Here is a 13442-nt window from a genome sequence, read left to right as displayed (position 1 = left end):
CACCCGCCTTCTCTACTTTGATGCTGTTCCAGAGCCACTTCCTGACTTGGGCGGTGACTCTCCAAGCACCATCTTCAGGTTCTGTCTGTGCAGGGCTTCTGGGTGGGTGAGGGTGGGGTTGCTGGGTTAGCTCCATCCTGGGCGCTCTCCCACTCCCGGCCTTCTGTCCTTGCCAGCACACACCCTCCTGTTCCACTCCTCACAGTGGGGCCCGAGTCTATAATTAGCTCCCCTCACCCAGCCTGGGAGTCTGGTGCCCTGGAGAGGCAGGGACAGAGGAAAAGCCCTGGGGACAGACAGGGCAGGCCCAGGCCAGTGGAAAACTTGGGGGCTTTTGTGAAACATTTTAAGAAACAAAGGGACATTAAAAGGGCATTGACCCTTGCCTCCAAGAGCAGCAACAGGGAGAGAGTGAAAGGTCACTCCCTCTCCATCCCCATTTTAGGTCCTGCCCTGTGGAACCACCCTTGGGGTCCTTTTCCATGACGCCAGCAGTGTGTGTCTTTGTTTTGTTGGGTCTGGTCACTTGCATTGTTTTGAGTTGTGTGTGTTTGGGTTTTGAACCCAGGATGTGCTAAGCTCAGGTTGTACCCACCGAGCTCTAGCCTAGTCTAACTCCAATCGCAGTTACACCAGCCGGCCTTGATTGGCCATGGCCTTCTTTCCCCCTGGCAGAGACATGTGTCCAACAGGTGGGTGACACTGCCTCAAGCAAGGAGCTGCACACACTTGCTCCTGTGTGTCTCCTAGTCTTGGCTTTGTGTACATCTCAGGGCCTTTCCACACTTAAGAGGCTAGCCCCTTGATAACCATGAAGGGCAGGATCCTGGTGAAGGACTCTGAGGCAGGGCAGGGGGCCCTGCACTGCTGGTCACTGTCACAGTGAGCTGCTGGGTGAACTGTTTTTGAAGACTTGTTTGGCAGTGTGTGTGCGATGCCTTCTGTCCCCATGGTAGGAAGGATACGGCTGGAGACTCGCTTGGTCAAACATGCTAGGCCCCTGGCTGAAGCCACACTGTTCCCTTGTTATCATGGTGACTCATGGGCACGAGGGTGGACACAGAGGGCCCTCCATGCCCCTCCCTTTACCCTAGTGTAGATTAGCCCAGAATAGTTCTGTTATCAGGACCTGGGCTGACAGGAGGTATCTTGGTGGCCAGATTTCTAGAGACAGGGTAGGGTGGGCTGTACTAGGAAGGAAGGCCCATGTCTGGAGGTCCCACTGTTTCTTCCCCTGACATGTCCTGGGGGAGTTCGGTGGGAGACACACAAGGAGCGAGTGCTGTGCCTTAGTGTTGGGGTTCCAAGAAACTGGCCTTGGCTAGAAGCAAATGACACCGCTTTTGTTTTTTGTTTTTTTTTTTTCTTTTCTTTTCTTTTTCCCAGAGCTGGGGACCGAACCCAGGGCCTTGCGCTTGCTAGGCAAGCGCTCTACCACTGAGCTAAATCCCCAGCCTGACCCTGCTTTTCTAACTCTGCCTCAAAAATGCTACCTCTGTGTGCTCTGGGTGTTGGAAGGAGAGGTGGACTGTCTCACAAGACCCCGGGAGACTCTCTGGCCATACACTAACTGCAGTCTTGTCCTTAGGAACCGGACCAGGTGTACGAGGGGATCACCTTTGAGGACTTCCTGAAGGTGGGTGCCAGAGGGGCAAGATGGGGACTCTGGGCCACCATGAGGATCTTGTGGAGCTGTGGCCATTGGCAGATCCCCAGTGCTCACCAGGGCTGTTCTATAGGAAGAAGGCCTTGCGAGCCATACTGACTGACTTGCTTGGGTTTGTGGAAAGGGTGGTGTTGCTGTGTGGTCTGTGACTGAGTGACATACAGGTAGATGGGAGAAGTGAGTATCTCCTATCCTGGGACACTGGCAACCCTTCTTGGGAGCAGTTGCTTTTTCACGGTAGAACAGAGATTCTGTAACATCCTGAAAAATTCCTGCACCAGGACGAACACCAGGATTCTGCAAACGGACTGGAGCAGGCGGCATGCTGCTGAGTTCTGCTGGGGGTCATGAGTGGTCACCCACTCGTCTGTCCCCACTCCAGCAGTGGCATCTGCAGCCAACCTGGTGGACAGCGGTTACTGTCACCAACACACTCTAGGGCTGGGAGTTAAGGCTGACTCCTGGTGGATGCAGTGACCAAGGTATCTGGAAGCAGGAAGAGGAAAACCCTAAAGTCATGTCTCCGAGGCCTCCTGGGGATGGAGGTCAGGACGTAGGAAGACCTATGAACTCCCGGTCCAGTTTCCCAGCACACAGGCCTCGCTAAGGCCTGTGCATGGGGGAGGCCTGGAGCGTCTAGGTTGTTTGCAGAGCCTCTGCCCACCAGGGGGACGCCGACTGCAGGCAGGCAGGCAGCATAGCTCCAGCCTCTCAGGGAAGGAGGCAGAGGTCAGCTGCTGCCCGTCACACCCAAGGCTACACAGGGTGTGTGGAGGGGGAAGCCAGGAGCTGTTAGTGGACAGATCTGCTTCGGCATGACTGGGGCCTGTTCATCTGGGAACACGATGCAGGATACCAGGACAGCAGGAGCATCGGGAAGAGATGCAGTTGCCCTGAGCATGTCTCGATGGCACACAAATGCAATGTTTGCCCAGGAGGCTGAGGCAGGGATGTCATGAGTTCAAAGCCAGCCTGGGCTAGAGTAAGACTCTTTTTTTTTTTTTTTTGGCTCTTTTTTTCGGAGCTGGGGACCGAACCCAGGGCCTTGCGCTTCCTAGGTAAGCGCTCTACCACTGAGCTAAATCCCCAGCCCCCTAGAGTAAGACTCTTAAGACAAACTAACCCCGCTGCTTCCCTCTGGGCTCTTCAGAAGCTAGCTCCCCACTTTGTCTCTTCTGGTGCCCCAGTGTCTATGCTCTCTCCCAGAACTTGACTGAACTCATCATGGAGCCTAGGATCTTTCTCAGAGAGCATCTTGACCTCCCAATAGTTGGGGCTGCTCTTTGCGAAGTGGAATAGGACCAGGGCAGGGGACAGTGGGTAGGAAGCCCAGCTCCTAGGTCTGTCTCACCCTGAGAAGCTCAGGAAGGGCATCTCTGTAGATGATTGGCAGCCTGGCAGTGTGACACCCCAACATCACAGAGACACACGAGGCACCTGCCTGTTAGATCCCTGTCCTTGCTTCTATTCTGACTCCCTACTTGTAACCCCTGCCCTGCTCATAGCCAAGGAGCTGGAGAAAGGGTGATCTTGGGAGGGACAAGGCCTTGTCCTGTAGGCCAGTGGCCTCATGACCTGAATGTCCAGGCCCTAACTGGCTAGGGTTGACAGTTCACAGCAGCATCACTCTATTTGAGCATAAGTTGGAAGCAGATGAACTCTTGTTTTGTTTGTTTATTTGTTTTTTCCTCTTTGAAGCTGAGGACCAAACCCAGGGCCTTGTGCTTTCGAGGCAAGCACTCTACCACTGAGCTAAATCCCCAGCCCTGCAGATGAACTCTTATCCCACCAAGGTTATGGTGACCAAGCTGGCAGGTCATTTAATGATGGCTGTCTAGTGACACCTGCCATGGGACGGCCCCCAGGCATCTACACTGTGCTCTGTTGGCCCATTCTGAGTCTGGAAAGTGGGCAGCATGATGAGGAAACCCTGGAATTGCACTGGGGAGAAGTGGCTGGAACTCGTAGAATCCATGGGAGTGGGTGGGGGAGTGAGATCGTGGAGCCCATTGAGCCCTCGCTTGGATTCAGGACTTCATCCTTACTCCACGGTGACCATCTCAGCGAGAGCCTGAGGGTCATAGCCAGGGTAACCAGCAGACACAGGGGCTCACTTAGCTCGGCCTCAGAACCATCCTTCTTGTGAGCAAACAGTGGTTCAGTCTGTGGCAGGGGCAATGGGTGGGCAGGCTGAGGACCTGGTTGGGGCATCTGGCAGTGGTGGGGACGCCTGCTGATGCCACTCCCTCCATTCCAGATCTGGCAGGGCATCGACATCGAGACCAAGATGCACATCCGCTTCCTCAACATGGAGACCATTGCCCTCTGCCACTGATCGTGCAGGGGAGGGGGTGGCTAAGGACCGAGGTTCAGCCCTTTGTCTGGGCTGCTGTGACAATCAGTAACCCTTCAGTTAGCCTCCTTGTGTGGTGTGGCGTGTGGGACTCCGATGTTTTTATCTCTAATGGTGACAATAAAGGTTTCCTAATGAGCCCGGCATCCCCATCTGTCCCTCACACCCCTTAAAGGAGCCTGGTCTCCAGTGACCTAAGACTGATTCCGAGGGGCAGGCAGACTGGTGAGGAAGACCCTCTGTCCTTTCTGCTGGTCCTCCTGTATCATCTGTTTCCTCCTTGAAGGACCAGGCATCCACCTGTGGTCTCCACCCAGGGGAAGCCAGGAAGTGTCTGTCTGTCTGGGCAGGCTTCTGGAGACCTGGCATGTAGGTAATGGGGTTTTCTCAGCACCATCACGGCTGGCTGGCTGCTGACACCAGCTCCTGATGGTGGGTACCTGCAGCTGGGGCTACCATGGTTCCTGACAGCATGGACCCAGATGTGAGCCCAGAACACTCCAGCCCCCAGCACAGCCAGCAGTGGAGACCAGAGGAGCCTCCGGCAGGTAAGCAGCTTGTGCGGCTTGGCTGGTCATTTCAGGATGGGTGGGTGCGGGGCCCATAGAGCAGAGCCCCTCACAGCCTGTGGCTCAGTGGTGTTTTGCTCTCCAGCTCTCTCAGGTGTTGCTCTGCAGTGCGTTGTTCCCTCTGTTGACACGGAGAGGTGCTTTTCTAGGCTCCAGAAAGTTCTTTGGGTAACTGGCGACTGCTGCTGTTGGCACACTTAGACATCTTGTTCTGAGCACGTTTGATCTCATTTGTGTAGTCTGTGAATGGCCACATCATAGGTACCTACAGCCGGGGCTCCCTTAGGCCCAGAGAGCAGTCATGATGTATCCCCACTCAGTCCCCTGCCATGTGTGTGTAGGTGGATGCGGCTAAACATGTTTTCTTTAAATTTTATTGTTACTTGTGTGTGCATGCATCTGAGCATAGGAGTGCATGTTGGCTGGTGGGGGGCGTGTGTCAGAGCCTTTGGAGCTGGAGTTAGAGGTGTGGCTTGTTCTGTGGGTACCAAGAGCCAAACTCTGGTTCTCGTGTTCTTAAACACTGAGCCACCCCTCTAGCCCCCCCATTGTATACATTTTAAGTTGTTACTATCAGTGCGTGACCATGGGTGTGCACATGCTATGGTGTGTGTGGAGGTCAGAGGACAGCAGGCCATTCTTGCCTTCACCACACTGAGGCACTGTGGCCCAGGGCTTTCCCAACATCTGTGTACTCCAGGCTTCTGGCAAATTGTTCTGTCTCCACTCCCATCTCACTGGAGTTCTGGGATTATAGATGTGGGTTACCACATCAACCTTTTGATGTGAAGACAAAAGGTATATGTGCCTTTGTACACAGGAGTGTGGGTGCCCCAAGCTGAGGCTGTCGCCTCTGGAGCTCATTACAGGCAGCTGTGAGCTGCCCGATGTGGGTGCTAGGAACTCAACTGTCTCTTCGGCCCCTCCCCCCCTCGTCCACTGGGCTCTAGGGTTCAAACTCAGGCTGTCAGGCTCTTGCAGCAAATGCTTTGACCTTCTGAGCCATCATGCCGGCCTGGCACGTGCATCTTAGCTCTGCTGGTTTGGTGAATTGTGCTGTCTGCCATCAGTACTACTGCCCAGGGGACGGTGACTCACGCCTGAACAAACAATCTCGTTGCCAGAACAGAGCGGATTGTTCTGGTCTCAGCAGAGACCCCTGCAGCCTCCTCTTTGCCTGTGGGTGCTTGTCATGACTGATGGCAGGCTCTGTCTCCATGGTGATGTGCCAGATTCAGTGGCTTCTTCTATGGGTCCCCTCCATGCGGCCATCCCCAAGCAGGCTGACTGGGGTGGTTCTGAGTGGTGGATGGATCTTCTCATCAACACGTGTTCTCCCTGATGTGCATGGATTGGGGGAAGGTAGCCTGACTAGAGTCCTGGGTTACTGCCAGGGATGGGCTCAAGCTAGTAGTATGCATTACTTAAAAGCAAAACACGCTATGTGGCCATTACAGGAGTGTGCAGGGGCTGCTCGGGGGATGTACACACGTGAGAACGTGTGTATGTGTGTGAGGGTGCTAGATTGGTTACTGTGTCGGACCCCAGGGCAAGTGAGGAGCGTAGGGGTCTGCAGGTGTTCTGGGCAACCACTTGGCAGGCAGGGCCGGCCTGTGTTCGGCCTGCGATGGATGCTGGCCCACAGGGCCACCCACCACCCGCTCTTCTGGACTGGTGAGGAAGAGAGGTCTGAAGGCACTGCCAGGGCCGTGCTTCCCAATGCAGGCCTCAGTTTGGCGAAGGCTTCAGGAAAGCAGCAGGCAGGAGCAGATGTTGGGGCTCCCACCTCCCTGCTCAGAGCCAAGCAAACTGCCAGCTTTGGAGAGAACCCCACAAAGGTAACCCCCACAACTTGGGAACTTCCTGGCTTCTAGGTTTCTCCTGGCTCTAGGGCTCTAGAAAGCCAGCAGGTCAGCACGGGGACTCAATGTGTAAAGTATCTGAAGCTTGGCTTCCTGGACTTCCTGGTGCTCCCTGGCATGGGGAGGAGGGGGCTGCAGACTCTGGGCAGCCGGCACCATGGCATCTCCCGGGCCTGGGTCTCGTGAGACTCCCAGTTTGTTTCAGTTGTGTCCTTCTCAACAAAGGCAGTTCATGAATGTAAAATGTTTTTATAAATAATGGATCGCCTTCCCTCGGCTGAGCCCGGAGGTCTAGCTGGGGAGATGCTGGGATGGGCCCACATCAAGCGTGCTGGCTTGTGCTCCCCTTTGAGGGCCTGCTAATGTCTTTGAAGCTCTGGGCAGGGCTAATCCAAACAGCTAATTAAAACGAGATTGACTCACTGGGAGCCCAGTCCTCCAGGCCCAGAAGCAAGCTGGTTTGAGCCCAATGGCTACGCCAGGCTGCGTTCCCACTGTAGAAATCACCTGGAGCACCTACTGCTGGGCTCCCAGCATGCTCTGCAGCGGGCAGGCAGGATAAGGACCATGAACTGGTGCAAACCTGCTCCCAAGGAGTACAGACTATTTCCTTAGTTTCCCGTGGGGCTTCTGGCCTTGGAGCAACAAGGGCTGAAGGCTACTGCCCTGGGCAGCCCCAGCTGGGCTGTGTGACCTGCAGGGCAGGGAGGAAGCAGGTATTGTTTCTTACAGGGCTGTGTGTAGGTGGGTGGTACTCCACACGGTGCAGCCAGGCCTCCCGTGTGTGTGACATGAGCCAGATGAGGTGCCTGTCAGCAGCGTGAAGCAGGGTTTGTGCTAACACTTATTGTGGGACAGGTAAGTAAGGCTCTCCACCGGTCACACTGGATAGTGACCTTCAGAGACCCAAGCTGACCAGGTGGCACCTAAGGCTGCTGAGGAGCTCTGAGGCCCCAGGGGTGTGGGTGAGAAGCAGGTGGAGTCGGGTTCTCAGCAGCTGGGTGGAGGTCAGGAGTGCTCTGTATTCTATAGCAAGTTGACGGTGGGATCTACCCTATATTATCGTCCTGTTGCCACCTTTTGTTTCTAGAGACAGGTCCTCCAACTTAAAGTCCTCTTAAGTGGTGGGATAGCAGGTGGGAGAAACTATGTTCTACTTATAAAGATGCCCCCACTCTTCTCCCTCCCCCTCCCCTACCCAGTTTGGAGGTGGTTTGAGGCTGATGTTTAACCTGGCACATTTCCCAGAGGGCTGTGTGATACAAACCTCATGGCCCGATGGATTCCTGCAGCCTAGTGACACATAAGTCATGGGTAAGAAACGGCAAGAGCAGAGCAGCCTGCAAGTCTGACCCTTGGCAAACCAGGTTCTTCAAGGCTTGAACAAACCCACTCTGTGAGGCTCTGGTTCATACTCCTGTGCGCTGTGCTAAATGGGGGAGAGAGGGCTGGTCCTGGATCCTGCAGCTGACCAGGCCAAGTTCCACTGTGCTGGAAGAGGCCCAGGTTGGTGAACAGAGAGGCAGAGTGCAAGTCACCTTGAGCTTTGGCAAACACCTGCCATAAAGACTGTCCTTGTATGCCGTAACCTTGAGGGAGCCAGTGCCGGAACTGGGCCACTCCCAAAGGCATCAGTGGCACCTTTGTCTTCACTGTGAGCTGGGCAAATGCCAACGGGGATTGAGGCAGGAACATGGCCACAGGGGGCTCAGAACTCTGGCTAGGGAAGGGTGGCAACACAGTGATGCCAAGCCAGCAAGGGACAAGCTTGTCCCCACAGGGAAAGTGGGGGTACTGCAAGGGCCCCTGCAGCCGTGAGGCAGTTTGTTTGTCCTAGGAGGGGCAGCTGCCATAGCACAGGCTCAGCTGGGCACAGGCTAGAGCTCCCCCGTTCCAGGGAGAAGTTCCCCAGTGCACAGCAGCAGCGGAGGCTGAGCGCAGGCTGCTGCCCAGGAGGGACTCGGCTACCGCGCACACGGGCAATGCTGGCCAAGTCGCCGCAGGCCTGCTGCAGTAGCCAGGTAACCATCTGGCCTGGCTGTGTGGCTACAATGCCACGGCCCATGCCATCTGCTGCTTCAAGCAAGAGCTCATGGGTAGTGGTGTCTCCATCAGAGGCACTGGCGTGGGGCAGTTATCACCTGAAGCCCCTCACCAGGGGAGACCGTTCTGAACTCCAAGCAAACAGTGTGTGCTGCTGCCCTGACAAGTGGACTGGGGCACCCACCTCATACAGGGAACCAAGTGCTTCCTCCTTCGGCTGCGGGGTTTCCCATTCAGGAAGAACTCAAAGGCCCCTGCTGGGAAGGCTGGCAGTTCTGTGCCCAGCTGTAAGCCGCACAGTAACCTAGAGACTCTTTCCACGGGAGCTGTCTGAGCTTCAGAAGCATGTCACCTCCGTGGACAGACAGCCAGTTGTCATGTTGTGCCCCCGCACCCCCAGCTGTGAGAAACAAACCAGAGCTACACGTGGCGGAGGAAGACTTCATTGAGTCCAGGATCAGCCCTGTGCACCTTACAGGAGCAGCAAACAAGGCCGTAAGTCCAGAACTTTTAATAATACAGCAGACGTGGCCGCTTAAGGCAAAAGGCAAGCTGTAGATGTGTGACCACTTCTGGCTCCCAGGGACACACCCTGGTGTCTTGTCTTTAGAGGCAGCACAGGGAGCTAACGGAGACCACCTGTCCCCGACCCTGTGAGCAGGTGCAGCGGCAGCAACCTCAGGAGTCAGTGAGGACAGATCTTGGGGGTAGATCGGATGCTCTGTGGGGAAGGGGTGTCTTCCCGGAGGCTGACAGCAGAGAAGCTCGGTGCTTTCCTAATCGGGGCAGGGGCTGAGGGGCTAGGAGGGCACATATGCTTAAACTACTCTAGTCACCTCTGCATCTGCTCTTAAAGCTCTTCAGTGGCCTTTCATGGCTGTGAAGGCCAGAAGGGAGCTGACCGCACAGCTGATTTCTCTGACAGAAGTCTCTCCAGTGACCTAGCTCCAGGGTTGGGAGAGCTCTAGGGAAGATGTAGCGAGACCAGGCCAGCAGGGGGCGCCAGCACAGCAAGAGGGAGGCGGGCTGCTCTGGGCATTTCCAAGTGCTGAGGAAGGGTTCTGCAAGGGGAGAGGCCTCAGCCTCAGCCCGCTCTGTGTCCTGTGTAGCAGCAGACTGTGGACCTCTGAGGCCTCAATGCTGTGATCTGAGAAACCCTCATGCCACAAAACCACACCCTGGTTGGTGGTGTGGCTCAGTGGCAGAGGCCTCAGACCCCATCCCAGCACTGGAAATGAGCAGGCCACTGAGGATGATTTTCTGCTGGCTCCCAGCTCACTGCAGCTAAGAGCGGTCAGCCCCTTCCCTCGGAAGGTGCACACCCTCTCAGGCCCCCCAGCACCTTTGTTTTGTTACCAACTTGGTCTCCACACCGTGGAGCCCACCCCCCATCCCCCTTCTTTGGGCTCTCTGCAGACCAATGTGGGGTTTCCCGGCCCACTTGTGTTTTGAGCTGGTATTTGCCGGGAGGAAGACTCTGCTTCCTGAGACCTGGTGGCCTGTGCTCTGTGCAGGCCTGTGAGGGGCCTGGTCTGTGGGGATTTTGAGGAGCTCTGACTGGGCCTCCTGGCACTGTGTGGGGCAGACTGGGTGAGCTACACTGCCTCAGTGTGTGTCAAGAGCCCAGCAGCTGCTGAGGGAAGAGACACCACCAGCTCGGAAACTGACCCAACCCCATCCCTGTGGAATGGCCCTTCCGCTCTGCAGGGAAGAATGGCTGTCTCCTTCATAGCACATGTACAGGACAGAACAGCAAGTGATGCAGGACACTCCTCACACAGGTAAGGGTGCTCTATAATTATCAACAGTGTGGACTGGGGCGGGGTCAGGAGACCACTGTGAGCTGGAAAGCAGCTTGGAGGCTGAGCCTTGCCTGCATGTGCGAGACTCTGGGTTCCGCCCTCAGCACCATACCCAGCAGAGCAGCAGGAGTGAAGGCCTGGGTGTCCCCAGGCTGAGGGGGGTTGAAGCCACCCCTGGAAAGGTTAACTCTGAGTCATCAGCCAGTCCTACCAAAGCCCTAGGAGGGAGGAGGAGGAGGAGGAGGAGGAGGAGGAGGAGGAGGAGGAGGAGGAGGAGGAGGAGGAGGAGGAGACGGCAGTGGGCTCTGGCTCAGGCTCTGTACAGGTGCTGCACGGGGTGACAAGGCTGTAGGGCCGCAGGCACACAGGGCACTGCCCCCACACTTCCACTATGTACTGCAGAGCCTCCCTCCAGCTCTGATATTTGTAGGTCGCCCTTCCCACTTCTACATGAGGTGACACCCTAAATACTGTCATAGGGGAAAGACAGGGCTAGGTCATAGCTGTATCCAGCCACGGTGTCACGGGGTAAGCGGCAGATAGGAAGAGGGCTCTGAAAGGCCAGCTGGTCCACAGCAAATTCATAGGCATGGATCAGGCCGCGGTGTCTAGAGGAAGCAGAGATAAGCACAGTCACCAAGGCTGCTGTGGGAGGAGATGCAAAGTCTAGGCTAGCCCTCCACTGTGCTCACGTGCTCTGAGGCCATAGTGTGTCAGATATGCAGACCCCAGGGCTGAGGCGAGTAGGGACGCCCAAAAGACAGTGCTTATGAAGAAGCATCTGAACGGACCTCAGCGCAGTCTTTTCTTGTCAACTGACATTGTATCTCTGTGTCCCCAATGCCAGGAGCAGCTGCAGAACACTGCAGGCACTCAGCATATGCTCCTGCTATAGCAGTCACTGTGCTCCAAATCTCTACAAAACCAGGACAAGGCTCATACCCTGAGAGGACGATGTGGCTGGGACGGAGCAGGGAAAAGTCATTTCTCAGACGCGTGCGGACTCCACCCAACCCCACACTGACCTCCTGTGACAGGCAAAGTTGTCCAGGTCGGAGTTTCGCAGCACCTTCTCGTAGGGCACATTGGCGGTGATCAGGCTGTGGCTGTTGAAGGAGATATAGCGCACGGGGTGCCTGCGGAGGTAGGAAGAGCACTGTAAGGCGGGAGCAGCCTTCCTTCCACGCTGTGTGCGGCAGAACCTTCTGGGCACTTTGCACTATGGAGGACTGGGCCCAGCTTCAGCTCCCAGAGCAGTCGCAAGCACGGTCTCCTCTGGCAGCGTGCCATTCTGCAGACACACTCCAGCTGACTGCTTCAACAAGCTGGTGTGGGCTATAAGAACACTCAACCTGAGACAAACCTATGACGTGGCATAAAGATCTGACAAGCCGCACGGGCGACCTCTCATCCTCATGAGGGGTGAGGCCCCAGTCTTGATGGCCACAGATGACAGCTCCTGTGCTGTGAGCCAGGGGACAGCAGAGAGCAGAGCTGGGTGCTCCCTCTCAGAGGCTCCAAACTAGTGGGACGGTAAGGTGCTCACCTCTGCGAGGAGGAGGAATGCCACACCATACTAAGTGGGGCTGGCTGAGGCCACTAGGAAGGGAGGCAGCGGCCTGTAGCAAGAACGGGCTTTTGGGCAAAAGGACACAAAAAGGAGGGAGCCTGTGAGGGGAGACGGGTGGTCAGACAGCAGCTGTCCTAGACAGAGCTTGGGACAGGCACGGGGCACCTATGAGAGAGGGCCTGGGGGGAGGGGCTGGGCTGGACCTCACTTCCTTAGCCTCCCCTTGGTGGTGAGAAGGTGTGAGCCCTGCAGAGGCCCAGAAAGGCTGGCGCTGTCTTGGACTCCAAGTACCAGCTGCTCTGAAAGCTCAGGCCAACACTTTTCCGAGTGGAGCTTTTGCTTTGCCCTGTGGCACCACCTGGTGGCAGCATGGTGTATCATCGGGGAAGTTAGGGAAGGGCAAAGACACAGAGTGTGGTAGGACAGGGGGTTCTGATCTGATAAAAGTTGCTAACCGAGTACTCACTACGCTGAAGGCCACGAGAGAAACTAATTTTACTTTGCTGCCTTTGGAAATGTCTGTGGAGCTGTCTTGACTTTGTATAACAGCTCCCGAAGCTTCGTACCCTTGTCACAGAGGAGCCAGCGTTCAGCTTAGAGGGCAGACTCTGCCACTGAAGGCATACGACCAAGGTGGGAACTCCTGGCGGATTCTAAATTCAAAAGTGAGGCAGTCTCACACGAACAACTTCACAGGATTGCTCCAGCTCGAGAAGCCTGGGCCTGGGTCAGGATCCGCACCTCAACACTCCTGCTCCGGTTGAGATGAGCTCCCCTTAGCTGAGGCTTGCCCGTCTCCATACTTAGGTGAGGTGCGAGCCACACAGAGCACACGAGGACACAGAGTCTGGCACATAGAGTGGGGCTGTGCCAACCCTTCCACCCGCACACTGGGGATCCGTCTCCCCACGCTGGCTTCTTCCTTCTGGGAATTAAGGTAAAGGAGTTCACACAGTAACCTGCACAGTAGTTGTGAAGCATTCAGTGATCCTAAGAACTGGCTGTGTGTTACTGAGGGCAGCATTACTGGAAGAGAGGAGCTCAGGTCTCCAGATTGGTGCCTTTCCAAGCCGAGGTCACCTCCCCTGCAAAGTGCTTTCAGGAAGGCGCAGCAAGGGCACAGGTGGCCTGTATCCAGGAGCCAGCTTACCTGGAGTGCACCTCCCACAGCTTCTGGTTCATGCGGTAATCCCACACAGACACCAGCCCCTCCTCGCCTCCACTAACAATCTTCCAGTCATCCATCTGGACTGCAGACACCCCCAGCTGATGGGCGGACAGCGACAGGGCAATCTTATCGGTGCGGAGGTCATGAAGCCTCACTCTGGAAGAAGAGCACGAGGAGAAGGGGGTAACTGAGGACGCCTGCAGGCACCAGCACCGCAGCCCCTAGAATGTCCCAGTGGGATTCCCCCATGGGGAACTCAGAGAAGCAACTCGGAAAAGCTTTGTCTTGTGATCAGAAACAAATCTGACAAAAAGCCAGGGTGAGGCAGGAGCAAGCATGTGCTGTCCCAGACTGCACCCACACAGGAGCCCTAGCCGCGTCCAGGGGCCTGGGATGACTTGAACCTGGA

The 13442-nt window shown here is 56.1% G+C and overlaps 2 protein-coding genes across 5 annotated transcripts in view; one reads left to right on the top strand and one right to left on the bottom strand.

Annotated features, from left to right (window-relative positions):
• Tesc (tescalcin) overlaps positions 1–4165 on the top strand; it is a 33834-nt gene extending 29669 nt beyond the window's left edge. For 3 of the 4 annotated variants that reach the window (XM_006249426.4, XM_039090180.1, XM_039090179.1), the window contains 2 exons: positions 1589–1636; positions 3924–4157. In XM_006249426.4, the coding sequence (XP_006249488.1) occupies positions 1589–1636; positions 3924–4001 (126 nt within the window). In that variant the 3' untranslated portion in view covers positions 4002–4157. Of the gene's footprint in view, positions 1–1588; positions 1637–3923 lie in introns of all 4 variants that reach the window. The other variant, NM_001398612.1, reaches the window with a different exon arrangement.
• Positions 4166–8920: 4755 nt separating this feature from the next.
• The window catches only part of Fbxw8 (F-box and WD repeat domain containing 8), a 90611-nt gene continuing 86089 nt past the window's right edge, over positions 8921–13442 (bottom strand). The window contains exons 9-11 of the mRNA NM_001107145.2: positions 13016–13189; positions 11321–11431; positions 8921–10903 (exon numbers count right to left, since the gene is read on the bottom strand). Of these exons, the coding sequence (NP_001100615.2) occupies positions 10759–10903; positions 11321–11431; positions 13016–13189 (430 nt within the window). The 3' untranslated portion in view covers positions 8921–10758. The remainder of the gene's footprint in view (positions 10904–11320; positions 11432–13015; positions 13190–13442) is intronic.

This window comes from Rattus norvegicus, chromosome 12 (genome assembly GCF_036323735.1).
Source record: "Rattus norvegicus strain BN/NHsdMcwi chromosome 12, GRCr8, whole genome shotgun sequence".
Taxonomy (NCBI): domain Eukaryota; kingdom Metazoa; phylum Chordata; class Mammalia; order Rodentia; family Muridae; genus Rattus; species Rattus norvegicus.
The sequence above is the reverse complement of the archived record's forward strand: the minus strand, read 5'-3'. Positions and strand labels throughout refer to the sequence as shown.